A 27,593-nucleotide genomic window follows, 5' to 3' on the forward strand; every position below is an offset into this window, starting at 1 on the left:
GAGAGGGGGGAGCTGGATTCGATCGGACTGGACTGGTCTAGGCTGAGCTGGGCTGGACTAGGCTGAGCTGGTCTGGGTTGGAATATGACACTGTGGTCCAGTTTTGGCTCAGCACCAGCTGAGACCAGTCACCGCTGCAGAACTCTGCCGATGATATATGAGACACGAGCAACAATCTCTCTACTTCTCTCTCTCTCCCACTCTCTACCTCTCTCTCTACCTTTGAGGCTCTAGTGTTACATTGGTCACCTGGGGGTGCTTTTTGTGTTAATTTGTAGTATATTAGTTTACTATCCTGCTTCAATGTAATTGTGTCATTTCTGTAATGGGATGTAACTGGTTGCCATATGGCTAGTAGTTTAAACTAACCAATTAAAGGTTTTCAGAAATCTAGATCTTTTTAACTTACCTCTCTCTCTCTCTTTCTCTGCCTCTCTATCTCTCTCTGTCTCCCTCTCCTCACACCTTACCCTCTTCTACAGTAGATAATGCTGGGACCACCGTGTAAAAAGCAATATATTATTCTATTCTGGGTGACAACAGGGAGAGAAGAGGAGGAGAGGATGGAAGGATTACAGGGAGGAGCGCGATGATGAGAAATCTAATTTAAGCAGTTATAAAACGTGAACACGAGCATGTCAGAGAGAAGCTTTATGGATGGTCGGGTGGATGGTTGGATGAGTGGATGGATGGAGCGACTGACGGATGGATGGATGGATGGACTGATCTTAGAGGGTAAAAAGTCTGCCTCACGTAAGAGCGGAAAATAAATGGATTCGTAATGAGAGAGAAAGATACAGGGAAAGAGATAACCAAATAGAAAAAAGATTATGGCGATTACATGAAATTAAAGGGAGCAGCATGGTTCCAGAGAAAGATATGCTGAGATTGGAGATAATGAACTGAATGTGCAGGATCTCCTACAGGCCCCATCGACCACTGTGCTGAGAGCTGACAATCATCACAGCTTCAGCCTTAATGAAATGTACAGTCTGGGTACAAGGAATCAGATGAGCCCTCCTCCACCTCCCGGCCCACAGAGTTGAGGGGAGACAGGTAGCATGAAGACCATTATCCTGGAGACCAACCCTGGTTTTGATTGGCTGCACTGCTTGTTCCATCATTTGGATAACTTCAATCATTTGTCGTTAAGATTAACAACGCTGGGCGGAGCACCACAAGGAAGGGTTGCCAGGCAACGAAACAGTGGTCACAGTTCTTAGTTGGTTGTGAGTCTGTGTAAATAATCCTAAAGAAATTAACTTAATACAAAGAACAAATGGATCATATATGCTATATATACAAGATGTGTTCACAGTAACTATTACAGGATTGCAATGCTTTGTAGTATTGTGGCAGGTTTTGAATCCCTTCTTGTCTAAAAGCTGGTACAACAGTCGCAGTAGGGCGCGCCATGAAAGTCCTCTATATTTACTTATTTATAGTATTTATTTATTTAGGGTCCAGACTTGCTTTCTACCTGTTTTTGTCATGGATGTGCCCCCTTCAGCTCGTTTTTGCTGCTGATGAAATTTCCTATGGAGGATCTAAAAAGTTATTTTATTTTTCCTTGCTGTCTGTATATACAGTGCCCTCCAAAAGTATTGGAACAGTGAGGCCAATTCCTTTATTTTTGCTGTAGACTGAAAACATTTGGGCTTGACATCAAACGATGAATGTGAAACCAGAGATCAACGTTTCAGCTTTTATTTCCAGGTATTTACATCAGGATCTGATGCACAAATTAGAAAATATCACCTTTTTGTTCGAACCCACCCATTTGTCACGTGAGCAAAAGTATTGGAACATATGACTGACAGGTGTGTTTTGTTGCCCAGGTGTGTCCTATTACATACATTATTCAATCAATAAATACCACTGAATGTCTACAGTCAGGTTCAGATTGGGTAAGATAGGTTTTGTCTATGCAGACTGTATTCAGAGGTGAAAACAACATGAAAACCGGAGCGCTGTCTTTGGGTGAAAAACAAGCAATTGTGAGTCTTAGAGAAGATGGAAAATCAATCAGAGCCATTGCAGAAACATTGGCCATAGCCAGTACAACCATTTGGAATGTCCTGAAGAAGAAGAAAACTACTGGTGTACTAAGTAACAGACGTCGAACAGGTAGACCAAGGAAAACATCAGCAGTTGATGACAGAAACATTGTGAGAGCTGTAAAGAAAGACCCTAAAACAACTGTTAGTGAGATCAGCAACAACCTCCAGATGGCAGGAGTGAAGGTATCACTATCTACTGTTCGCAGAAGACTTCATGAACAAAAGTACAAGGGCTACACCAGAAGATGCAAACCACTCATTAGCAAGAAGAATAGGAAGGCCAGGCTGGAATTTGCCAAAAAGTACAGAGATGAACCTCAAAAATTCTGGGACAAAGTTTTATAGACTGATGAGACAAAGATTAACTTTTACCAAAGTGATGGAAAGGCTAAAGTTTGGAGAAAGAAAGGAACTGCTCATGATCCCAAACACACAAGCTCATCTGTGAAACACGGTGGAGGTAATGTCATGGCTTGGGCTTGCATGGCTTCTTCTAGGACGGGCTCATTAATCTTCATTGAGGATGTAACACATGATGGCAGCAGCAAAATGAACTCGGAAGTCTACAGAAACATTTTGTCTGCCAATTTAAGGAAAGATGCAACCAAACTGATTGGCAGAGCCTTCATCATGCAGCAAGATAACGACCCAAAACACACTGCCAAAACAACAAAGGAGTTCATCAGGGGCAAGAAATGGAAGGTATTAGACTGGCCAAGTCAATCTCCAGACTTAAACCCTATAGAGCATGCATTTTACCTGCTTAAGAGGAGACTGAAGGGAGGAACCCCACAAAACAAACAACAACTGAAAGAGGCTGCAGTGAAAGCCTGGGAAAGCATCAAAAAGGAAGAATGCAAAAGTTTGGTGACGTCAATGGGTCACAGACTTGCTGCAGTTATTGAAAGCAAAGGATTTGCAACTAAATATTAAGTCTTATTCACTTAAATATGTTTTAAGTATATCTGTTCCAATACTTTTGCTCACATGACAAATGGGTGGATTCAAACAAAATGTGATATTTTCTTAGTTGTGCATCAGATCCTGATGTAAATACCTGGAAATAAAAGCTGAAACGTTGATCTCTGGTCTCACGTTCATTATTTGATGTCAAGCCCAAATGTTTTCAGTCTACAGCAAAAATAAAGGAATTCGCCTCACTGTTCCAATACTTTTGGAGGGCACTGTATATATATACTGTATCTATGGACTGCATTTACCTAACTTTCTCTCTCTCTCTAGTCCTCTTTGAGTTTGGGCTGGGCACCAGCATAAATCTATTCATTGACATTAATGTACAGACAAGTACACACTCACACAGACAAACAGACAGTATATTTACAGTAGTGTTACACTTCTGGTCTTGCTCCTTACTCCAGAGTGCCAGACACTAGCATAGATCATTCTCTCCATTTCTCTTGCTAGTCCACGGCCGTCCCCATCCTCTCTCCCGCCCTCTCTCTTTCTCTCTTTCTCCTTCTCTTTCCCTCTTCACCCTCCCCTCTCCACCTCTCTTGTTGTTCCACTAAAACCCATGACGGACCGCCGCCTCTCACTCTCCTGCTTTATCGCTCCATCTCTCTCTGTCCCTCCATACCTCCCTCTCTCCACCTCTCTCTTTGTCCCAGAAAGACCTATGGGGAGAAACAAGTGCGAGGGGCGTGTGTTTCTCCATCTCCCCAGTGGCGAGGCTGGGCCAAGCGGTCGTTAGCGCCAGCAGTGATGTATCATGGGTAATCGCTAACGCAGTTTGTTGTGATTAATTGATACCAATCGCAAACACGGTCTGCAGTGATGGATCTCAACTGCAGCTCCGACACACAGGGAGAGAAGATCAGACACAAATATCTGAGGGGGGCCCTCAAACCTCCAAGCTGTTCCATCTGGTGGGACGGCAGCAGACAAGGAGAAGGAAGGTGAGGCGAACAGCAGAATAGAGGAGAGCAGAGGGAAGGAAAGGTGAGTGGAGGGGAAGAATAGAGGAGAGAAGAAGAGAAGAAGCGAGACAAGCGATGAGAAGAAAAGAGAGGGGCTGGAAGAGGAGAGGAAAGGAGAAGCATCCCTCTTTGTTTGTCGATGAAGACGCTGACAGTTTGAGGTGGGGACTTTGTAATCGATTGCTTGCAGCGAACAACTTCAAACTGCAAGTGACTTCCTTGAGTCTTCATGTCCCCCATAGGAGAGAGGAGAGACAGGGTGTCTGTCATGATTGGCTGGTTTCCAGAGCAGTCCTGAAGGTGTCCTCTGGGTTCTGGACCATCAGTCATTGCTCCACTTGCTCTTCACCATCAGTCTCCTCTGCAGGTAGACAGTCGTGGCGACCTCCTCCTGTTAATCCTGCTACACCTCCTCTTCCTGTCAATCATCCTGCTCACACTTATTCTCCTGTTCCCCATACTCTTCCTGCTCTGTCTTCTCCTCCTGCTAATCCTTCTCCTCTTTCTCCTCCTCCTTCCCCCCCCCCTCCTTCTCGGTCTTCTCCTAGTCCCACTGCTCCTAATCCTACTCCTCCTGTTCCCAGACTCTCGGCTGAGTGACAGTTCCCTCACTGAGGGGTGTGGTAGTCTCTCTCCCCTGATCTAATGTACGCCCCCCCCACTCACACGCCCCCTCCCCCCAAGCACAGAACCCCAAAGGAGAACCAAAATCCCATCATCTCTCTCTGTCATCACGGCGTCCCTCCACATTAGCATAATATTCCCATTCCCATGCTGCCTCACTCCTCCTGTATCAGACAAACTATGCCGGGAATTTTTCGTTCTCTCAGGTTAAAATATATATTTGCGTATATAGCTCTTTCTTTCCCTTTCTCTTTCTCTCTCTCTCTTCCCTTGCTTTCCATCTCCCTAAGCAATATCTGTGTCTCTTTGCATGTTCTCCAGAGCTAGCTCCTCCATTAGATTAATGAAATGAGTGAGGAAACAAAAGACGAGAGACACAGAGAGAGAAACAGACAGACGCAGAGAGAGACGGACAAAGATGGAGTAAGCAAGCACGGAGACAGTAGGAGATAGAGAGTATTACAGAGGACGACAGAGAGAGAGAGTTTGGGGGAGAGAGAGTTAGGAGCAGTGGAGCGTCACAGTGTGCGTTTACAAGGCTGGGTGGTCACAGCTACTTATCAACATGATGGAGATGTGTTCAGTTGTTTCAGATGGAGTCAGGTGGCTGAGCGGTGAGGGAACCGGGCTAGTAATCAGAAGGTTGCCAGTTCAATTCCTGGCTGTGCCAAATGACGTTGTGTCCTTGGGCAAGGCACTTCACCTTACTTGCCTCGGGGAGAATGTCCCTGTACTTACTGTAAGTCGCTCTGGATAAGAGCGTCTGCTAAATGACTAAATGTAAATGTTCAGATGAAACCACGAGTTGAGGGAGGGATGGGTGTTGGAATGGGAATGTACTAGGAGCGGATGTGAAATCTAGCCATCGAAAGGGGCTCAGTTCCACACCTCCATCCATCACCATGTAGGCTTGATGACGCCCTGTCTTAGATTTGTGAATTGTTCATTAATCTCTCATGACAGAGTTGGTATCATCTACACGTCAATTCATCTATTACAGCCAGAGGTAGGGCAGGAATTGAGGACCCCATGTAAAAATATGCACCCTTCAATTAATTTAGATTGCTGGTGCCTGTTTGGCTTCGGTTATCAAGTCTTATCAGGGCGTCATTTAAGATGGGGGTCGTGGAATCACTGCTCATCTTGCTCCCATCATACCACACCCCCGCCGTATGTTGCAGATGGAAATGAATGGCAGAGCTAATCTTTCATTTACATTTTTGTTCCAATTGCTTAAGCACAATTTTGGAAACAGGGCTCACTTTGTCAAAACACAACACACGATTCACACAACTAGACACACAAGTAGCAGAACACCTCTAATCTTTTCCAAAATGAAACACTTCGCTCAAAACGATACAATCATGTATAAAACCCCATTTCTGTCACCGTATGCCACACACATGGTTCATAAAATTGGACTCTGTTTGAACCTGTTACACACCGTAGTGCAACATTTAAAACACTTTTACACTAACTATTCTTTTCTAATGAACCTGCTTGATTTTGTCAGAGATATTTTTCCAGTAGAGTACGTACAAGTACATGAATATGTTGACCAAACACAACCCACAAGACAAGTACTGCACACTGATGAAAATATTTACAGTATTTTTTCCACATTGTCTACGTAAAGGTTGCATTTTGTGCGGAAAATCTGAACATATTTCAAATAAAATACTGTAGTAGGCTACATAGTAGTCTGTAAACACAGCAAATACATTTGTGGAGACAAAAGAAAGAATACAGCAAATGAAATACAGTACATTATTTCAATCATGGACTGCAGTGAATATGTACAAAAAAGTACTGATGTAGTGCATATAGCTGTAGCTACATGTAACTACATTTTACTGTACTGTACTGTGACAGTAGAGAATAGTAGTTTTCACCTGTGCTCTTGTCGAAATGTCCAAATGACTGTTGCAACAGTATATCTGCTGAGGTTGGGCTGAACTCTCTGTCCAGCCTCTCTTTGTGTTGCCCCACGGCTCACAACATGGTCAACCAATGTTCAATGTTGTTTGAATTTCATTAGATACTGTAAATGTGTCCCTATTCTTCCACGGCCTCCAGGTCTACCGCTCCCTCTCCCTACCTTCCTCCATGGGCTCCCCCTCTCATCCTCCCTCTTCCTGTACCTGCAACCTGCCTCCCATTTTTGATGAGGACAGGTACACTGACCTGTTGCCTTTTTATAGTGCTTACACCTGATTGGTTTGTTTACAGTTTAGCACTTTAGTGATGCCCGTATTTGATCCATCTGTTCACGTGTGGCATTTTACAAGGCAGTGTCTAAAAAAGGCAATGAAGTGATATAATCTTATATTTAAAAAAGGCAATGAAGTGACGTAATCTTACTATAATGTTCTATAATGTGCCTAATGTAGAGAAGTGTTAAGTGATTTGCAAAACACTGTGTGTAGTATTTAGCAAATAGTGTGAGGATGAGAAAGTGCTTATAGTTGTGCAGGTCTGGCCTTCTGTTGTGCTCTTTGAGTGTCATGTTTCACTAACTGTGTGTTATTTGACATTTTTGTGTTTAAGCAATTGGAAAAAAACTGTAAAGACCACTGCCACCATGTAAACTTATGACTCTCTCTAGTGGCCGCAGGGAGAATTGCATCATTGTGGCGCCGTTAGTGATGAATGTGCAAACAAATTCTTATCATGAATTTTGGTGTTATGAAGTATATGAAGTTATAAAATATGACTACATTGGTCGAGATATAGATGAAGTGTTTCCGGAGTGGATCGAGCCGTAATTACAGTAATAGCGAGAGCGGACTAAGTCATTAGGCGAGTCCAGGGCTCTCAAATTGTATCAAAACATTTGGCGTGAGATTACCATTCCTGTCAACGTTTGGGTACTACTACATTTGGAGGGGGGGTAGGAGCGGTTGCTGGTGTTTCTGATTGGCTGGTAGGTGGCATTCAACTGCATAACTCTAGACAGCTCAACTCGGCAGAAAACTTACCTCCGTATGCCTGCTCCTCGTCTCTCCTCGTGGTCGTAATTGTATAACGGGACATGTTACCCTTAAATACATATAAGGTGTTAAATTTGATCGTGTGAAATGGTTGAATGATTTAAGAGCGCTGCTAGTCATTCAGTCCAGTTTTAACAATTTAGCAGCTCGAGGCGTCACTGATACCTCCACAAGCCAACAGGTGGCAGTAATGTTCTATGATGAGAGAAGAGTCGGTCCAGAGGCATGGAGAGGGCTACGGCCAGGGCAAAGGAGGAGATAATACATTTTTCGTTTTTATTTCCAAGCATCCCATTGGTTGGACGTTTTTGGGTGGTCTTCCTCCAAAACAACTTTTCCATATAAAACCCATGTAGAAGCGCTTCTCTCATTCTTAAGAAGTTGCGTTTTCCCCCAAACTCAAGGAATTATTGTATTGAGAGATCATTTTCAGATTGGATTAACACTTTTGGAATATCATCACTAAAATCAATACAACTGCCTTTTATAACATACTCTGCCAAAACGCAGTCAACTGATCTAAATCAACTAGTATTTGGTGCTTTTGGGGGATTCTTTTTTCATACTTTAACCCGGGATTATTTGACTCATGGCGAACTCCTGTCTTCAGATGTGCGGTTTTCTGCTCAGCTTCGTTGGCTGGGTGGGCATCCTGATCGCCACGGCCACCAACGACTGGGTGGTGACGTGTAAATACGGCATGAACACCTGTAAGAAGATGGACGAACTGGGAGCCAAAGGCCTATGGGCCGAGTGCGTCATCTCCACAGCCCTGTACCACTGTATATCTCTGACCCAAATCCTGGAGCTGCCAGGTAAACCTAGACTAGAAACGTATCTTCTTGTTGTCTTTAGTCTTTTCTTCCAGTAATTTCTTTAAACATCTTGAGTACGGAAAACGTTTATGCACTGTAACAAATCATTTTTTATTTTTTGTGTGTCGTCAAAAATCGTTCATCTTTAATAATAAAAGAAGCTTGGAAGCTTCTCTCTCCTGTCCACAGAAATTAACATTGTATTTGACCACTTTAAAGAAATTGCCCTAACGCTTTCAGTGTATTTGTGTGTATGTGTTTGTCTGTCTATGTGCGCATGTGTGTGTATACGAATGTGTTTCTGTGTATACGTGCGTGTGTCTGTGTAAAAATCTGTGTGCGCGTGTGTGTGTTTATGTGTGTGTTCAGCGTACATTCAGACGTCGAGAGCTCTGATGATCACGGGCTCTATCCTGGGTCTGCCCGCAGTGGGTCTTGTCCTCATGTCCATGCCCTGCATCAACCTGGGCGGAGAGCCGGAGAGCGCTAAGAACAAGCGCTCTGTCCTGGGGGGCGTCCTGCTGCTCCTCGTAGGTAAGACACTGAAACCCTCCACCCACTTAGCTACAGCTGACCCCTTAGCTTAGCTACTGAACTAGGCAACTGATCCCTCAGCCTATTTAATAAACCAGGTAACTGCCCCCATAACCTTGCTTCCAAACTGGGTAATTGTCTCCATAGCATAGCTACTAAACTTGTTAGTGGACCAAACAACCTAACAATTCTAGGGACTAGACCCACAACTTGTTGAAACTATTTTGCCCTCCACACAATATTGCACAGTCAATACTTAACTCCATACTGCTTTAATACTTTACACCATGGGCGTATCTAGCAAAAGTTTCATTAGCCCCCCCCCCCCCCCCTCTCCCCCTCAAAAATGTCTTCTGAGGGAACACGCCCCCAGACCCCTCTAGTTTTGCTGGGTCACAGGAAAAGTAATAGGTTTTATCTAGGGGCTTAGCCCCCCCAAAAGTGGGAACCTAGATTCGCCCCAGCTTTGCACTCTGTTCCATGTATGTATATAAATTGTTCATAATATGAACCTAATCTAGGTTAGTTAGCCGTTGGATGAGTGTTAACCTCCCAGACAGGAAACCAAAACCTCATGCCCAGCCCATGACCCAGCACCACCTTGCTGAAACCCTGGACCACCAGCTCTAGTCCTTATGATGTGCTGAGAGCAGAGGATACAAAACATGACTGTCTTCCTCCCTAGAGTGTTTGGAAAAACACATACACACAGTGTACACATGCACTCACACACACACACGCACACCGACACACACAGTTCCTGTCAGTGGATCCTCCCCACCCTCTGAGTCCAGCGTGCATTCCTCCCCTCCCACCTCCTCCACACCCTCTCTATTCCCGTTCACAGTGGAACTTCAGCTGCTGCCCTACCCCTCTGCTAGCGTGTGTGTGTGTGACTGTGTGTGTGTGCATGTGTGCGTGTTATTTATATCTGACGGTTTTCCAACATCTATAGCCCACACACTGGCCATGAAAAACGATGTAAAAAAAGTGTGATCACGTTTCTATCTATATCCTCTCCATTTGTATGCAATGTCTTACTTCACAGTGGGAAACACAAAATGCAAAGAAAAAAAGATTCTATGTGATTGTGAGAGAATTTGTTAGTGATCTGTGTACAGTGTGTACACAGATCACTCTCTCTCTCTCTCTCTCTCTCTCTCTCTCTCTCTCTCTCTCTCTCTCTCTCTCTCTCTCTCTCTCTCTCTCTCTCTCTCTCTCCTCTCTCTCTCTCTCTCTCTCTCTCTCTCTCTCTCTCTCTCTCTCTCTCTCATATGTATCTGTGTGTGTGTGCATGTCTGCAAATGCTTGGTGTAGGTGTGCTCTAACCGTGCACCCCCCCTCTCTACCCCCCCGCCCCCCCCAGCCATGTGTGGGATCATTTCGACCGTGTGGTTCCCCATCGGAGCCCACCAGGAGCAGGGCCTCATGTCGTTCGGCTTCTCCCTGTACGCCGGCTGGGTGGGGGCCGCCCTCTGCCTGCTGGGGGGCTCCCTCCTCACCTGCTGCTCCTCAGAGTCCCAGCACCCCTACCAGGACAACGGACCTTTCTACTACTCGAAACAGGGGGGGCCAAACCAGCCCCCTCCCTCCTCCAACCATGCCAAGAGCGCCCACGTCTGAGGTTGAGGCCCCACGACAAGCTTAGCCAACTAGCCAAGACACACACACACACACTTATTGGGAAGCTCTATTTCAAACCACAATGAATGGTTTTTGTACAGCTGAGCTAATCTCCCAGCATCCTTTGCAGGGGGGTGGGGCACAGACTCGACCCCAGGTTAAGTAATTAGATAGGCGCCCGAGGTGACGCCTGCAGACAAACCAGGGGTCCTACCCACATGCCCTGCCCTGCTGGACTTTTTAACTGAGCTTTGTTTTTAATCGTTTTTTCTTAAATTTTATATTCTTCAATGTTATTTTGCTTTTTTTTTCCAACATAAAGATGTGTACCTTTTATTTTGGCGTATGTTAAGTGTAACGAATCGGTTATATTTCTTTGAGCATTTCACATGTGTGTAAATAGGACAGGATCATTCGAAACTGAATCAGACCACAGACATGCTAAAGCTTATGAACTGCTAGCACTCTGTGACACCACATTTTAGTTCCCAATCCTGGCAGTGGATGTGAACCACATGCCAATATGTCTTCAATCAGACTGGACCAGCCTATCAGGCAGAGTTGGCTTAGGTGTGGATGTCTGAGTATTCACCGGGGAGGGTATACCATTCTGTCTCATCTGGCAAACCAGAAACAAGGTCCTGACCTTGAACGATTTTTACACAAGCCTGGCCCTTGGTCCCGCTGGTGCTCAGAGACCACAGCACCTCTCTGCGTCACGTATCATCTCTGGACCTCTGCAGTCTTAGCCTCAGTTATTTATTATGACCTATGTGTTCCAGTGTTGTTCCATTCTTGTTCCGTTGACGTACTGTTGTTTGGTTTGATGTAATAAAGATGAGAATACCGACGTAAAGACAGGCGTGCGTGTCTTCAGTGTTTGTGGAAACAGAGTTCCTACTTGGTGAAGGTTGAAAAGAAAAGGATAAGATCAACCGCCAGTTTCTATCTCTTGCTCTCTCCACTCGATTGTCCTCCCTCTGTCCCTTCATCTATCTCCATCTGTATTTCTCCCTCCTCCCCTCTCCCTCTTTGTCTGTCTCTGGTGAAATCATTTAAATTTGACCAACATCCACAGGAAGTTGAGGTGTGTGTGTGTGTGTGTGTGGGGGGGGGGGGGTCATGTACTCTGTAATCCTGGGCTGTGCTCTGCTCAGTCCATCTGGCTCCAGGACCTGTCGGTTATCTCTCTGTAGATAAAGGATGGTGACGTGGACAACTGTGTGTCTGTTTTTAACGAGCTGTGGCACAGCCACCTGCGTGTGTGTTTGTGTGTGTGTGTGAGAGAGAGAGAATCAGATAGCAGCCACTGCATCATTACCAGAATGTTCTATCAGTGTCCTTGTGCTGGATACACCAGAACAGAAGATTCTATCCCCTAACAACACAGTCACACGCTGTCCTGCTCCTACTCCTCCCCACGCACTCCCAGTCTCATTTTCCCTCTTGATATGAGTGCAAATGTGTGAGTGTATCGTGTGAGTGTTTGTGTGTGTATTCCGTATGTGTGTATGCGAGTGTGTTCAAATCCCTGAGTCAATTAACCAGACACAGCAAGGTAAAACAGGAGTCATTCGTTTGGTATTTGCAATAAATATAACTTTCATTTTTGCATGGAAGGCGATATCAACAACGCAGCAGAGAAGTGCACCAAGGAGAAGAGAATCAGACACAAGGAGGAAACCATAGAAAACATCAACATAACAAACCCCATCTACATTATACAACTTTGTACTAAAATATACAGAGGAGAAAGGAACATCCAGGCAGCAAAGAGAGCCAGCAGCCAGCATCAACATGGCTGATAGGCTGGACACCCTGACACACTAGGCCTGGACACAAGCACAGGGGAAGCATGGCGACACCATCTCCCAAGACCAAAGTAACAAATAGTAGCGGTCTTTAAAAGTAATTGTGGCAACATTTGTTATTGTCAGTTGGATAATGTCTTTTTTTTTGTAGAGTTATAATAAAATAGTTTTTTTATATACCTAAAGTAGTCCGCCCTAATTTCTAAACAGTTTAATAGAGTAGAATAAATGGTCTTGGATCCAAAAAAAAGAAAACATCTTAAACTGAGCCTTATCCTTCTAAGTAGACGGAAGTTGTTAAAAAATATACGCCTTCCTGTCACACTTCCCTGTGGTTTGATGACCACACAGGAAGTGAAACAGCAGGTGGGGCTCCGCCTTTCCGGTTTCAAACGTGTGAGGTTGGGAGACAGCTATTGAACAATCCCTTCTTTGTTAAAGTGTTTCTTCTGTTTCACCGTCTCCTATCTATGCTGTCAGGCATCCATCACAGGACTGTGTACTGGGTCAGATTAGGTTTGCTGGGCCTGCTTCTTAAAATACTACAATAAAAACACCCAGTGGTTAACTTACAGTCAGTTAAAGGATCACCCAAATGGTCTGGATCATGTGAACATACGGAATCTAGCGCCTTACCAGGGGTCATGAAGGGTCAACCGTATCGGTGATGAACTCGTTTCTGAGCGAACGCTCCACTGCTTCTCTGTAACCCGCTCAGGTCAGTGGCTGCTCTGTTCTAATGGTGCTCACCTTTGAGAAAGTAAACGATGGTTGTGGGACTTTGGCTTGCTTTGTAAACAGAGGCTGTGGTAGAGGAGGTTGGGGTGGGGGGGTCGATGGTAATGGGGTCACCCCCCAGCCCACCCTCACCCCCTCCTCGAGGCCTGCTACATGGATCACTCTGTCAAACATGCACCCAGGTACCCTAGACGTAGACGTGGACCTGGTTAAAGCACAGAGTTTTGGGTTGGTTCAATAGGGCTAGCCTTTAGCTCAGCGATTGAATTCGGTTTGGAGCTGTCCGTGTTGTTTTTCATGTCTGGTAAGCTGCACCAACTGTACCCTCGTGTCACACGTTCATTAGGCACCCAGGGCCAGGGGTTAAGGGTCAGATGGTTTGGGGTTGGGCGTTGGAGTGAGTTCTATAGTATCCTGCACGGTCAGTCACCACATGCAAGGACAACAGCTGGGATAGAAGCCTCATGCTTGACAGCATGCTACAGTCACCAAACAACCACATGGAGGCACAAAAACCAGAACCACACACACAAACACACACACACAGCCACAAACTTGTGCAGACACACATGCACACAGACACTCATGCACACATGTGCGCGCACCCAAAAATGCACCCAAACAATCCCTCACACAGACACTTGCAAAGACACACACACACAGAAGTTAAAGAGCTAGTTTGACACAAGGGCCATGTCCCTTGTTCATTTTGGCTGAATTATGAATGTAAAGAAGGGATGTTTTGGCTGAGCTGAATGTGTGTGTGTGTGCGCGTGTGTTTGTCTACAGTATGTGAGGATTATATAGGGATTGGCATACGACTTCATACAATCATTCACAGGATAACACAGGCAAGCCCATACCTGAACAGGAATGGGAACTCTGGGAAGTGTAGTTTAAGGGGAAACTGGAGTAGGAGTTGGAGGGCAGGGGTCAGGGGTCAGGGCTAGCGTGGCATCAGTTTAGTGCATTTGACATGTAAGGCTTCCCCAGGAGGGGCCAATGCAGCAGCAGGGGCTGGAGGTTGGGGTGAGGACATGGGCTGGGCTGAGGTTAGAGGCAGGGGCGGGGGGGATGAGGAAGGGGGGGTCGGGGCAGAGGTTATGGGGAGGGCATGGGAGTGCCTAGGGGTTTCCTAGTACAGTCTATGGGGCGCTCTGGAAAGATACGATCACACAGAATTCAACCCACATCCCACAAGCAAAAGGAACAGAGGAGGAGGAGGTGCAGAGGAAGAAGCAAGAAGAACCAATCAGAGAGGAGGATAGGCAACAGAAAACCACACAGAAGAACAGGGCACACAGAACAGCAGACAATTAGCTAGCCATGCAGTTAGCACTTCAAAGTTCCTTCTATCTTTCACTTCGTCTCTCTTTCTCTCCCTCTCTATCTCTCTTCTCTCTCTCCCTCTCTATCTCTCTTATCTCTCTCTCCCTCTCTCCCTCTTTCTCACTCCCCTTCTCTTTGTTTACTCTCTTGTTCTCTTACCTCTATTTTTGGAAAGGTAAAGCTGACAGGTGCAGGTTGTGTGGGTGTCTAGTGTGTACGTGTGTGTGCATATGCTAACTAAGGGACTACCTGGACCAAAAGGTAAGACCAACACAAATGTATGTTTATAGGAAAAGGAGAAGCATAATGGCTACAAACAATCGATATTTTTGCCATTAGTGTACACACACATGCACACACACACATGAAGGCACTATTGCAAGCCCAGTCCAATTACAATTTGTGCCCATCAATGCCCATTTCGTATAGTAAATCATTCATTCAGTGTGTGTATGACTGGTAAGAAAGAGAGAGAGAGAGAGAGAGAGAGAGAGAGAGAGAGAGAGAGAGAGAGAGAGTGAGAGAGAGAGAGAACAAGAAAGAAAGAAAGAAAGAAAGAAAGAAAGAAAGAAAGAAAGAAAGAAAGAAAGAAAGAAAGAAAGAAAGAAAGAAAGAAAGAAAGAAAGAAAGAAAGAGGAGGGGAGGAATGGTACTGTGTATTTTATTTAACACAAACCAACTAGAATTAGAGTTAACTAAAATCTCACTGGACGATTTGGTCACTATTTCAATAGACACACACACACACACCCTCACACATGAATGAACACACACACACACACACACACACACACACACATAGAAACAGTCCATAGAACAGACTATGAGCATTAGCTTCTATAATAGGACTGTTCCACTGTTTAAATAGGCCTGTTCAGCAGTGTCAGTGTGTGTGTGTGTGTGTGTGTATGCAGCTGGTTTCTGTCCATCATAGATAAGAAGAGCAGAGCAGAGCAGCAAATCAGACACCTGGACACAGGAAGTGACCCGGGGCTCAGTGCTTTAACAGCTTCCTGTGTGTGTTGAAACAGGAAGAGGGTTGCTGACTCATCTCATCTTTCTCCTTCACACTGCCCTTTCTCTCTCCCTCTCTTTCTCTCTCTGTTTTCTAGGAATCGAAGAAAAACAGACACTGTGCTGACACTCTGTCAAAGACATTTGAGTTTCAGAGGATCCAGTAAATGGCCAGTAAACTAAACACACTTTCTATCTTTCTTCCTTCCCCTCTCTTTCTCTCTCTGAGAATGGGGCCGATCCTAACTTTGATCTGCTGACAACCTTGTGAGGAACATAGTGACAGGGTGGACAACAACAGGCATTGCTGAACAACCAAACATTCACCAATCAAACAAAATTGGACAATCCAGTCCGAGGGTGAAATCCCCCCCCCCCACACACACACACTCACATACACTCACACACACACACATACACCATCCCCAGGCAGCAAACAGGCAGTACATTCAGGGCAACATCAAGTCAGTCTCTTCAGAAATCCATCGGATCCTCCTCCGCCAGGCCATGATTGGCTATGCTCTTAGCCCCGCCCTTCGGTGCCGTCCCATCCACTCCGGCCTCGTTGGCAGGGGGTGGAGTCAGCCCAGATCCCCCCTCGGGGGCCCCCCAGGCGTCGTTGGTAGGGGGGTAGAAGTCGTCGTCGAAGCCGGTGAATCCCTCGTCCACGCCCTGGTCGTAGCGCTGGTAGGTGGAGGCGTGGACCTCCTGTTGCCTGGCTGAGATCTCCAGAGTACTGTTCCACATGCCGTAGCCAAAGTAGATAAGCACACCTGGAGACACACACACACACACACACTGTTTGACCTTCTGTGTCCATACCCTAGCACACACACTTGAACCTTGTGAACAGTCGGTGGAAATAAAACATGCTCTTCCCACTCAGACGGAGTCAGAGTGTGGTTCCTTCTCCCCAGGGAGAAGAAAGGCAGCCAGAATCTTCTCCTACGATCCCACTCACATGGCAACTAACACCCCAGAGAACTCCAACCCACTGGAAGAGGGAAAAAAATGCCCAGAATCTTCTACTCCTACGTTCTGAAGAGTCCAGTCAGTTTGCTTATTTTACATTGCGCAACAATAAAAAAGAAAACCATTAAAAGCATGAGAAAACAAGGTGTTGTTGAGTAATTAGTAGAAGACAAAGTAGAATAAGAAAGCAGTACAGGTAAGTAGTACAACAAGTAAAATAGCTAGTAGTAGTACACTACTAAATAAGTGGTGGTAGTAGTACTAGACTATTGGTAGTAGTTACGTAGAATAAGAAGTACTAAAATAGCACAAGAAGAATATCCAATCAAAAGGGGGCTCTTTCTCTCACCCACAAGGCACCACACGGCGAAACGAATCCAGGTGATGGCGGACAGCTTGAGCATGAGGTAAATGTTGACGAGCATGGCGGAGGCGGGGACGAAAGGAACGCAGGGGGCCATGTATGGTAGACGCTTGGGGTTCTCCGGCTGCTGGAGGATGATGACGACCAGCAGGGCGATGAAGATGATGAGGAAAACCAGCAAGAAAACCGCCCACCAGCGACCCTCACCTATGTAGCCCGCCCCTGTAGAGAGGAAGTAGACGTGGAGGAGGAAGAGGAGTTAGAAATGAGGAGGAGGAGAAAGGAGGAGCAGGAGGAGGAGGAGCAGGAGGAGGAGGAGAAGGAGCAGGAGGAGGAAGAGGAGTTAGAAATGAGGAAGAGGAGAAGGAGCAGGAGGAGCAGGAGGAGGGGCAGGAGGAGGAGATTTTACTTTCCCTTTTGTGGAATATACACTTTATTAATTTATTTGACAGATGTAGCATTTCAAACAATTGAGTGTTTATTTCGAATGCAGAAGACCAGAAGTCAGTGGTGACAGACAAAGTCTGGGCCATTCCAACCTCCAGGGCTGGTCTCCTTACCGAAGATGATGAAGGAGCAGAAGACGAAGAAGATGATGAATAGCAGAAGCACGCACACGGTCACCGTCTTCCCCGTGACCACGGTGGGCCGGTCCATCTTTCCCGGGAGACCCAATCGGATCCTCAGAGTGTAGTAACGTGGACCAATGAGCTTCTTCAACCGCCGCGAGAACCCGGTTTCCGACTCCTCGGATTCGATGCCCGTCGTCATGTCAACCGTGCCATAATTAGGGTGGCTGGCCGTGTACGCGGTTTTATCGGGTTTGCCGATCAGCATCTCATTGTCGCCTAGCGACGGGAGGTTTTTGGCTCCACATGTGTTCGTGGCCACGCCTCCATACTCATCGGCTTCGCTGATTGGTGAGCAGGCGTCCTTCTCACACTCGGCCAGCACACCTTCCTTCTTCCTGTTGTTCTGTTCCTCGGACAGGAAGTTGACGAAGCCATGGATGTCACTCTCGGGCTGGTAGCGTAGCAGCAGTACACACAGACTAACCTAGACACACAAACACATCAGACCAGATCAGACTAGATCAGAGCAGACCAGACACCAGGCCAGGTCCTCCTCTCTAAGGGGGTGTGTGAGGGGATCAGTGTGAGGCTGGGGCCGTCTCACCAGAGTGTAGGCCAGCAGGGTGCCGATGGACATCATCTCGATCAGGTCTCTCAGGCTGACCAGCAGAGACAGCAGGGCCGCCAGACACCCTGACACCACACACGCCACTGCTGGTGTCTCTGTGTAGGGAGACACGTTGGCCAGGAACCTGCAGACACACACACACAGAGAGACACACACACACAGAGACACACACAGACACCGACACAGAGACACACACACAACGGGACAGAGACAAACACACAAGCACCGACACAGAGACACACACACAGACACACACACAGACACACACAGAGACATACACACACACACACACACAAGAAACAACAACATATAAGAACATTCATCCATTAGCAAGCCTAACAACAAAAACTATGGGAAGGAAGTATGTGTGTGTGTGTGTGCACTGGTGTTCATGTGGTGTGCGTCTTTCAGAGTGTGTGAGACTGTGTGTGTTCATGAGTGTGTGTGTGGAGGGATTCATTTTTCATTTCATTCACTTTAGCAGGTGCTTTTACCGAAGCAAAGCACAGATAGTGCACATAGAAAGTACATTAGAAGATTAAGCATGAGTTCTAATGATTCATTCTACAGTGTTTCGGTGATCAGAGTCAAAGAAAAGTGTGTATTTACTAGCAGCATCACAAAGTAGTCACATCTCAAAGTAGACATGGTGAACGAAAGTAATACGACAATATACATTACTACAATCCTATAATACTACAGTGGAACTACATTACTACAATCCTGTAATAATACAGTGGAACTACATTACTGCAATACTGTAATACTACAGTGGTACTACATTACTGCAATACTGTAATATTACAGTGGAACTACAGTGCAACGAAGGTATGTCAATTTCCTAAGTATGTAGCAACAACAACATCTCGATTACAGTGGCTGATTGATGGTGAACAAAACTAATAGTACTACAGTGCAATACTGTAATAACATCTCACTTACTAAAGTCTTTCAATTATGTCTCAATAACAGTAGTGCCTAGAAAAGTGCTGTCATGCACTTAGTGCGTGTGTCCATGTGTGTGTTGATATTTATGTACACTGTATACTATGAGTGTGTGGTATGAATGCGTGTGGCTGTACGTGTTCGTGTGTGTGCTTGTGAAATTGTGTGTGTGCGTTTGTAAATTTGTGTGTGTTTATATGTGTGTTTATAGGTGTGTGTGTGTTTGTGTGTGTGCGCGTGTGTTTATATCGGGGGGGAAATCGATTCTCATTTGAATTGTGATTCAGTCTTCTAGCGATTCATATCGATTCACAAATATCAAAAATTGAATTTTTTGCAAGTAAAACAATAAATGTCAAGGTGTTGATGCATTGGGATTTCTTTTGTCAAGACTGCCTATCTGCCTTTGACTGCCCATCACAGTCAAATAGAAACAAGTAACACTAAACAGCAAACTGGAATCAAATGTAAGCATATATTACGTAAATCGAAATTTTATTACAAATCAAAAAAGCAGATCGTGAATCGATTTTTAATCGAATCGTGAGCCCAAGAATCGATTAAAATCGAATCGTGAGGTACCAAAAGATTCCCGCCCTAGTTTATATGTGTGTGTTATCAGTGTTGCGAATGTTACTGTAACTCCACTACTTTTGGCGGTAACAAGTAAACTAACCCATTACTTTTTCAATTAAATAACGCAGTTACATTACTGAAATTTAAATGGGCTCGTTACTCGTGACTTTTCATTTGCATGAATTCCCCAATTTCCTGTTTTTAATCTAATTTAAACAAGTTTACGGTGACACAGTGTATGAATGAATCACTCCGCATTTTGCATTTTGTGTCATGGAAATATCGACATTATTTTTCTCTTTTCCAGATCAAGGATAAAAATCTACTGGTAAGTAGTAGTTTGTGTGCAGGTACAAGAACTTCATCCACTGAGAAGAATAGTAATTGACTGACAGGGGCCCCCAAAAATTGAAAAACTAATAGAAATGATCAAAAAATATAAATATGTATTTTCTTTTTCATGGGGCCCAAAATTCCTGGCGCGCCCCTGACTACATCTATATATAACTATCTGTGTGCGTTAATTCTATAATAGAAGCAGGGAATTACAAGTAACGTAAACGTTACTTTCCCTTGTAACTAATTACTTTTCTATGCAGTAACTGGTAAAGTGATGCAGTTACTTCTGAAATAAGCAACTAGTAACTGTAACTAATTACTAATTTTCGGTAACGTTCCCAACACTGGTGTTTATGTGTGCATGTGTTTGTGTGTGTTTATATGTGTGTGTGTGTTCATGTGTGTGTGTGTTCATGTGTGTGCGTGTTCATGTGTGTGTGTGTTCCTGTATGTGTTCATGTGAGTTCATGTGCGCGTTCATATGTGTGTGTGTGTTCATGTGTGCGTGTGTGTTCATGTGTGTGTTCACTCACTTGAAGAGCAGGCCGTCCCCGGCCATGGCGTATATGACCCTGGGCATGGGGAACAGGGAGCCCAGCAGGGACACAGTCAGCCCGGCGATAGAGCCCACAGCCACGATGTACTTGGCAAACAGACAGCCGTGCATGGCAAACATCTCCATCAGTGGAGCGTCAGCGTCGATCTCACTGTAGGGCACCATCAGAGTCAGGACCACCGACACCTGGGAGACCACACACAGATAAGAACATCCACGCAAACACACACAGGCACACACATGGGTTAGACACACACACACACACACATGGGCACACACATCACAGACAGGAACGCACACACACACCCACATACAAACTCAAATAAAGAGACTTTCAGTCACACACACACACTTGCAATTCCCTAGCCTGCGTCTCTCCACGCATAAGCGCATAACTCACACTTGTGTGTGCGTGTGTCTGTCTGATACGAATATGTGTGTGACATCCATGTGTAAGACGTATACAATCATGCAGGCCCAGCTGTCAGATTAAGAGCACGGGCTGTGAGATTTGGATGGAGAGATTATGGAGAAAGACACATAGACCAAAAAGACCAGCAGTTACTGACAGGGAGAGATCATGTGAGCAAATAGAATCATCCTCCCACAGACATGTCAGCCAATCAGAGAGTCACACTGGCACAGATCAAACCTTAACCAATCCCAGTCATCGTTATGATGGTCCCTCATGGGGAGGAGAGTAAATACACAGCCTTCCTCAAGGAAAGACATTCTAAATATTATGAAGATGAGAAGAAGAGGAATGGAAAGAGAAACAGACAGGAAGAGGTGATGAAGGATAGAGTGAGTTAGAGAGAGGGATGTAGAGAGAGATTGAAAACGCGAGTGAGAAAAGAATGTATATAGTGACACGACAGCAAAGAGACAATATGTTGGGGAAAGAAAGATTGAGATATAGAGTGGGTGAGAGAAGACCGGGATAAAGGGGTGAGTGAGAAAGAGAGAGAGAGAGAGAGAGAGAGAGAGAGAGAGAGAGAGAGAGAAAGAGAGAGACTAATAAACAGAGGATGGGCGCCGCCTAAGGCTATAAGCTAGGGCTTCCTCAAACTCACTGCTGATTGGCCACTGATAGCTAGGTAACCATAGCAACAACCAACCCCAAAAAACGTGGGTGTGTTCTTCAAGCAGAATCAGCAAAGATCTGGGATTGGAGAGGAGACAGACTCACACACACACACGAGCACACACCCACACAGGTAAAACAAGGGACCAGTACGTTTAGAAATAACAGTTTGAGGGGTTTGAAAGGGATCAAGATACTTCCTCCCTCATCTGGCCTATCAGATCTCTTCATGATTAAAGATGAAAGACGAGAAGGAGAGGAGGATGAGATAAGAGATAGAGACAGAGTGTGGACTGTATATCACTGAATAACATGTCATGTATAGCTGGCATAGGGCAGTTTCTCAAGTGGCATATAGTACGTGTGTGTGTGTGTGTATGTATGTCTGTGTGTACGTGTGTTTGTGTAGGTGTGTTTGTGCATGCCTATGTGTGTGTGGACATCTTTGTGGGCATGTGTATGTGCGGCTTTGTGTGTTTGTGTGCATGCCTGCGTGTGTGGTTGTGTGTGTGGGTGCATGTCTGTGTGTATGTGTATGTGTGTATGTAGGGTATGTATAGGGAGTCAGGTGGCTGAGCGGTTAGGGAATCGGGCTAGTAATCAGAAGGTCGCTGGTTCGATTACGAGCCGTGCTAAATGATGTTGTGTCCTTGGGCAAGGCACTTCACCCTACTTGCCTCGGGGGGAATGTCCCTGTACTTCCTGTAAGTCGCTCTGGATAAGAGCGTCTGCTAAATGACTAAATGTAAAAATGTGTGTGTGTGCGTCCTCACAGAGACATAGGCGGTGAGGCAGGTGACGAGCGAGGCCGTGATGGCGTAGGGGATGGAGGTGTTGGGGCTCTTGGCCTCCTCCCCCGTCGTGGCGATGATGTCGAAGCCGATGAAGGCATAGAAGCAGGTGGCCGCTCCCTGCATCACCTGCACACACACACACACACACAAGCACCCACACACACACACACACAAGCACCCACACACACAAGCACCCACACACACACACACACACACAAGCACCCACACACACACACACACACACACAAGCACCCACACACACACACACACACAAGCACCCACACACACAAGCACCCACACACACACACACACACACACAAGCACACACACACAAGCACACACAAGCAGACACACACACAAGCAGACACACACAATCAGAAACACACACACAGGAGTAAATGAATGGTTACCAATATGTGTGATTGCCTGCCTGTTCATGTGCATGTGGATGCGTGTATGTATGTGTGTGTGTGTGTGCACAGGAGACCGTACCCCTGACCACCCAAAGGGGAGGAAGCGTCCGTCGTCCCAGTTGGCTCCGTCGACAAAGAACATTCCGGCGATCATGATGAACACCCAGACCATGAGGTTGATGACATTGAGAATGTTGTTGAAGCCAACAGAGTTCTTCACCCCCAGAGCCACAATCACAGTCACCAGGATGGCTATCACCAAAGCCAGCAGATCGGGATAAGACTGCTCTCCCTTACCTGGGACACACACAGTCATACACACACAGTCACACACACACAAATATATTATAAGCACACATTAATACACAGTCAGTCAACCAGTCAGTCAGTCACCCAATCAGTCAGTCGTCAGTCAGTCGGTCAGTCAGCCAACCAGTCAGTGAATCAATCAGCCTGTCATTTATCCAGCTATCTAGCCAGTCAGTCATCCAGCCAGTCATCCAGCCAGTCATCCAGTCGTTCAGTCAGTCAGCCAGTGAGTCAGTCCTTCAGCCAGTCAGTCACCCAGTCAGTCAGCCAGTCAGTCCTTCAGCCAGTCAGTCATCCAGTCAGTCATCCAGTCAGTCAGTCCTTCAGCCAGTCAGTCACCCAGTCAGTCAGCCAGTCAGTCCTTCAGTCACCCAGTCATCCAGTCATCCAGTCAGTCATCCAGTCAGTCATCCAGTCAGTCAGTCCTTCAGCCAGTCAGTCATCCAGTCAGTCAGTCCTTCAGCCAGTCAGTCATCCAGTCATCCAGTCAGTCATCCAGTCAGTCAATCCTTCAGCCAGTCAGTCATCCAGTCAGTCAGTCCTTCAGCCAGTCAGTCATCCAGTCAGTCAGTCATCCAGTCAGTCAGTCCTTCAGCCAGTCAGATGACGGCTGCATGTTTCAGATTTCACACACTAGGACCTGACTGACCTGGATGCCAGAGCTGATGGCATCTGAGCTTCAGATACAGTAAGACCCATGTTCAACACACACACTCATGTTCAACACACACACACACACACTCATGTTCAACACACTTACACTCATGTTCAACACACACACACACTCATGTTCAACACATACATGCGTACACGCAATCACACACACAAGCACTGATCCCTCTCCTCTCACCTAGGCCATTGAGTGTCCCAATGTGCGTTGTCATGAAGTTGCTGATGCTGTGATTGGCCAGCGAGTCAGCCATGCTGCTGAGGGCCGACGCCCCCGCGGCTGTACCAATCAGGTACTCCAGGATCAGGTTCCAGCCAATGAAAAAGGCCACACACTCGCCCACCGTCACGTAGCTGTAGGTGTAGGCGGAGCCTGTGGTCTTAGGCACACGCACCCCAAACTCTGCATAACACACTCCTGTGAGGGGAGGAGATATGAACACACAGACACACACACATTATGTGTATGTTACAGTAACACCAGCTCCCAGCCTCTTTCCTGAGGAAGTCTCTGACAGTTCCTCATGAGTAGCGGCAGCCATAGTCTCCTGGCCTTCCGCTCTTCTTCATCATCGCTCCGATGACGACAGAACCTTGCTCTGTATTTGCCAGTCCTTAGTGTTCTCAACCCCTTAGTCACTGCCTGTGGCTGGCATTCCCCTGCTTTCCCACAGACCCCCCTGGTCACGTTACAGTAATGAACACAAGCCCTTTAGTGTGACACAACCAGAAACTTGACAGTAACAGAACAGCAAACCCAACAGATTCGAATCCAACAGCTATGCAACAATCACGTTCATAGTCGGCGCCTCACCCGAAAGTATCGAGGCCACCGCGGCGATAATGAAGGACACGATGACCCCTGGCCCCGCCATCTCCTTGGCAACCAGCCCGGAGACCACGTACATGCCCGTGCCGACGCAGCTGCCCACGCCTAGCGACACCAGGTCCACCGTGGACAGGACCCGGGCCAGCCTGGTCCCGTGGGCGCCGGTGGCCGACGAGCCCGAATCCAACATGGACTCCACCGGCTTGGTCCTCAGCACCCTGGAGGTGAAGGTGTGCCAGGCGGCGCCCCATTGGATCCTCCGAGGGTCCAGCTTACCCACCAGGCCTGAGGCCATACTGAGGACAGGGGTGGGGGGCGAGGAGGGTGACAGAAGCTTCTGGAGTTTTCTCTCTTTTTCTCTCTTTGTGGCTTTGTGTCTTTCTGTCTTTCTCTCTCTCTCTCTCTCTCTCTCTCTCTCTCTCTCTCTCTCTCTCTCTCTCTCTCTCTCTTTCTTTCTCTCTTTCTCTCTTTCTCTCTTTCTCTCTTTCAATCTTTCTCTCTTTCTCTCTCTCTTTCAGGAGGAGGAGAGGGTCGTGGAGGACTGGGAATCTGTAAGGTTCCTTTGCTGGAGGATGGGGTGAGACCTGAAGGTCTGATAAGGTCTCTCTCTTTTTTGTCTCTCTTAGTTAGTGGAGGTTCATCCTAGCAGTTCTCTGGGACACCGAGGGATCTGTGGGAGATAGCAGAAGTTGCTGTTAGATATGTTTTACACGCTGCAGATGTGTAAATATAGGAGAAAAGATACACACACACACTCAGACACACACACAGAAAGGGCCTACCTGAATAAAGAAGTAACTAATTAACACCCTCTTCTCCACAGTCCCGTTGCTATAGTGACCATGCTCATTAGTTTGCTGCCAGTATATGACGGATCATTGCCACCTCTGTTTGTGTGTGTGTGTGTTTGTGCATGCACTGTACTGTCAGTCCCTGTTTTGTTTGATATTACGTAAATCAGACCACAACCAGGTACAAGCATCTCCAGATGAAGCTTTATGCAAATCATTTCCAACAGAACTTCCTGAAACAGTTTCTGAGTCGCGCACTGAAAATCTTCCTGACACATTTACTAAGACACTGCAATGTTCAGTATTCCAAGGCTCGGTCAAATCAAACTGACTACGAGTGTATTTTGGCAGAAGCTAAGTGCCAATGGGCAGACGTGGGACCAGTTTCTCTCTCTCGCCCTCTCTCCTCCATATTCTATCTGGCTCTTTCTCTCCCTACACTCTCACTAGAACGGGACGATCACAAACCACTACAGTGAAGTGGATTGACAAACCATTCATTTAGCAACCACACACGCACACACCCAGACGCGCACACACATGCACACACACAACACTGAGTCATCAAACACTTAAAAGAGCTGCAATTACCCAGCTGTTTAACCACAGTGTTCAGAAGGGGGTCTATTGTCACTATATTTAGAGTGTGTGTGCATGTGTGTGTAGGTGTGTGTGCGTGTGTGTGTGTGTGTGTGTGTGTGTGTGTGTGTGTGTGTGTGTGTGTGTGTGTGTGTGTGTGTGTGTGTGTGTGCGCAGAATGTTGACTAGTCAAAGCTTTTAGTATAAAGAAAGGGACAGCCTTGATGTTGTATAGAAGATACGAGGGGAGAAATGCTGTTGGAGAAACTGGGAAACGGTTGAGAAAGTCGGACAGTTCAAGTTTAGAGGGATGAACAGGTGAGTAGAAGGGATGAGGAGGACGGATATATTAGGAAGGAGGGATGAGAAAGGATGATAGATTGAGATGGAAAGATGAGGATGATGGAGAGAACAGAAAGATGGGATTAGGAGGGTGAGAGTTGATACTCTGATTGTACGTCCGGGAGAGAGAGAGAAAGAGAACGAGAAACAGAAAGAAAGAGAGAAATAGAGAGACACAGAGTGCAGCTTGTCTGAGTTGTTATATGTGTGGAAACTGCAAGTGGCAGCTTGGGTCTAAGACGGATTCGAGAGACCGCAGATACAGTCTGGCTTGTCTGGGTTGTTATGTGTTTTAGATCCATTACTTTTATCACTTGTATTACTGTTTTCGTTGATTTTATGTAAAGCACCTGGAGCTGCCATTCTTGTATGGACTGTGCTATATAAATCAAGTCTTACTTACTAAAGTCTTACTTACAGAGAGAGAGAAAGGGGAAAGAGAAAGACAGAAATTGACAGACAGACAAACACATGTCGAGAGATATATATAAAACGAGAGAGAAAGAGAGGGAGGGAGACAGGGAACAGAGAGAGATATAATGAGACAGACACAGTGAGAGACATTGAGCAAACAGCATGCCTAGACAGAACTAACCATGTTTGACTGATAACCACACGGTGAATGTACGTACCCAGTCGCAAAGATGTTTGCGAGACGATTAGTAAAGAAATGTGTGGTGCCTACACTACTGTATATGACAAACAAACATAAAACCTGACAGACATGACATTATGGGATGCGGCATGACTATTGAGCTTTAAAGCTTTCCCTATAACATGCTCTAGTAGAAATTAAGATGGAGATAAGATCAAACTGTCAATAAAGATCAGATAGGACTTCACAAGCCTCAACTGCAAGGACATACACCCTGAAGCATGGGATTCAATAGACATACACCCTGAAGCATGGGATTCAATAGACATACACCCTGAAGCATGGGATTCAATAGACATACACCCTGAAGCATGGGATTCAATAGACATACACCCTGAAGCATGGGATTCAATAGACATACACCCTGAAGCATGGGATTCAATAGCGATGTCGACAGAGGATATGTTCTGACAAAGATGGAGGGAGAGAGAGAAAGCGAGAGAGAGAGAGAGAGAGAGAGAGAGAGAGAGAGAGAGAGAGAGAGAGAGAGAGTGGACCAATACTCTAGACCGCTGTAATAGGATCTAAACAGCACTCACATCCATACCAGCAGAAGAGTAAACAAACAAGTCGTTATCATGTCTACCTTTGTTGATCAATATCCAATCAACCACTGACATCACTTCCTGTCTGCAGCCAGCTTCCTGTCTAATTGGCTGTCAGTCTAATCAACAGTGACTGAGCCAATGGCTGCATTCCGC

At 46.0% G+C, this 27,593-nt stretch overlaps 2 protein-coding genes across 2 annotated transcripts; one reads left to right on the forward strand and one right to left on the reverse strand.

The window, feature by feature from the left end:
- Nucleotides 1–7,959: 7,959 nt before the first annotated feature.
- cldn11a (claudin 11a) lies at nucleotides 7,960–11,439 on the forward strand. The gene is made up of 3 exons (XM_047014793.1): nucleotides 7,960–8,426; nucleotides 8,796–8,960; nucleotides 10,327–11,439. The coding sequence occupies exons 1-3, from the start codon at nucleotides 8,201–8,203 to the stop codon at nucleotides 10,581–10,583; spliced, it is 648 nt and encodes a 215-aa protein (XP_046870749.1). The 5' UTR covers nucleotides 7,960–8,200; the 3' UTR covers nucleotides 10,584–11,439.
- A 3,655-nt stretch (nucleotides 11,440–15,094) lies between these two features.
- On the reverse strand, nucleotides 15,095–24,931 carry slc7a14a (solute carrier family 7 member 14a). The gene is made up of 9 exons (XM_047015684.1): nucleotides 24,511–24,931; nucleotides 23,878–24,114; nucleotides 22,798–23,015; nucleotides 22,285–22,431; nucleotides 20,405–20,613; nucleotides 17,988–18,135; nucleotides 17,372–17,867; nucleotides 16,797–17,033; nucleotides 15,095–16,248 (listed from the first exon to the last, which is right to left on the reverse strand). The coding sequence occupies exons 1-9, from the start codon at nucleotides 24,818–24,820 to the stop codon at nucleotides 15,950–15,952; spliced, it is 2,301 nt and encodes a 766-aa protein (XP_046871640.1). The 5' UTR covers nucleotides 24,821–24,931; the 3' UTR covers nucleotides 15,095–15,949.
- Between the last annotated feature and the right edge of the window lie 2,662 nt (nucleotides 24,932–27,593).

This window comes from Hypomesus transpacificus, chromosome 3, assembly GCF_021917145.1.
Source record: "Hypomesus transpacificus isolate Combined female chromosome 3, fHypTra1, whole genome shotgun sequence".
Lineage (NCBI taxonomy): Eukaryota > Metazoa > Chordata > Actinopteri > Osmeriformes > Osmeridae > Hypomesus > Hypomesus transpacificus.

What these genes read in the sequence shown, in the direction of transcription:
- cldn11a (XM_047014793.1), top strand. Translation starts at nt 8,201, where the DNA reads ATGGCGAACTCCTGTCTTCAGATGTGCGGTTTTCTGCTCAGCTTCGTT. An exon ending in CCAAATCCTGGAGCTGCCAG is followed by an intron (nt 8,427 to 8,795) that starts GTAAACCTAGAC and finishes GTGTGTGTTCAG; the next exon opens with CGTACATTCAGACGTCGAGA. An exon ending in CGTCCTGCTGCTCCTCGTAG is followed by an intron (nt 8,961 to 10,326) that starts GTAAGACACTGA and finishes CGCCCCCCCCAG; the next exon opens with CCATGTGTGGGATCATTTCG.
- slc7a14a (XM_047015684.1), bottom strand. Translation starts at nt 24,820, where the DNA reads ATGGCCTCAGGCCTGGTGGGTAAGCTGGACCCTCGGAGGATCCAATGG. An exon ending in GGTGGCCTCGATACTTTCGG is followed by an intron (nt 24,115 to 24,510) that starts GTGAGGCGCCGA and finishes CTCCCCTCACAG; the next exon opens with GAGTGTGTTATGCAGAGTTT. An exon ending in CTGCTCCTTCATCATCTTCG is followed by an intron (nt 17,034 to 17,371) that starts GTAAGGAGACCA and finishes TCCTCTCTACAG; the next exon opens with GGGCGGGCTACATAGGTGAG.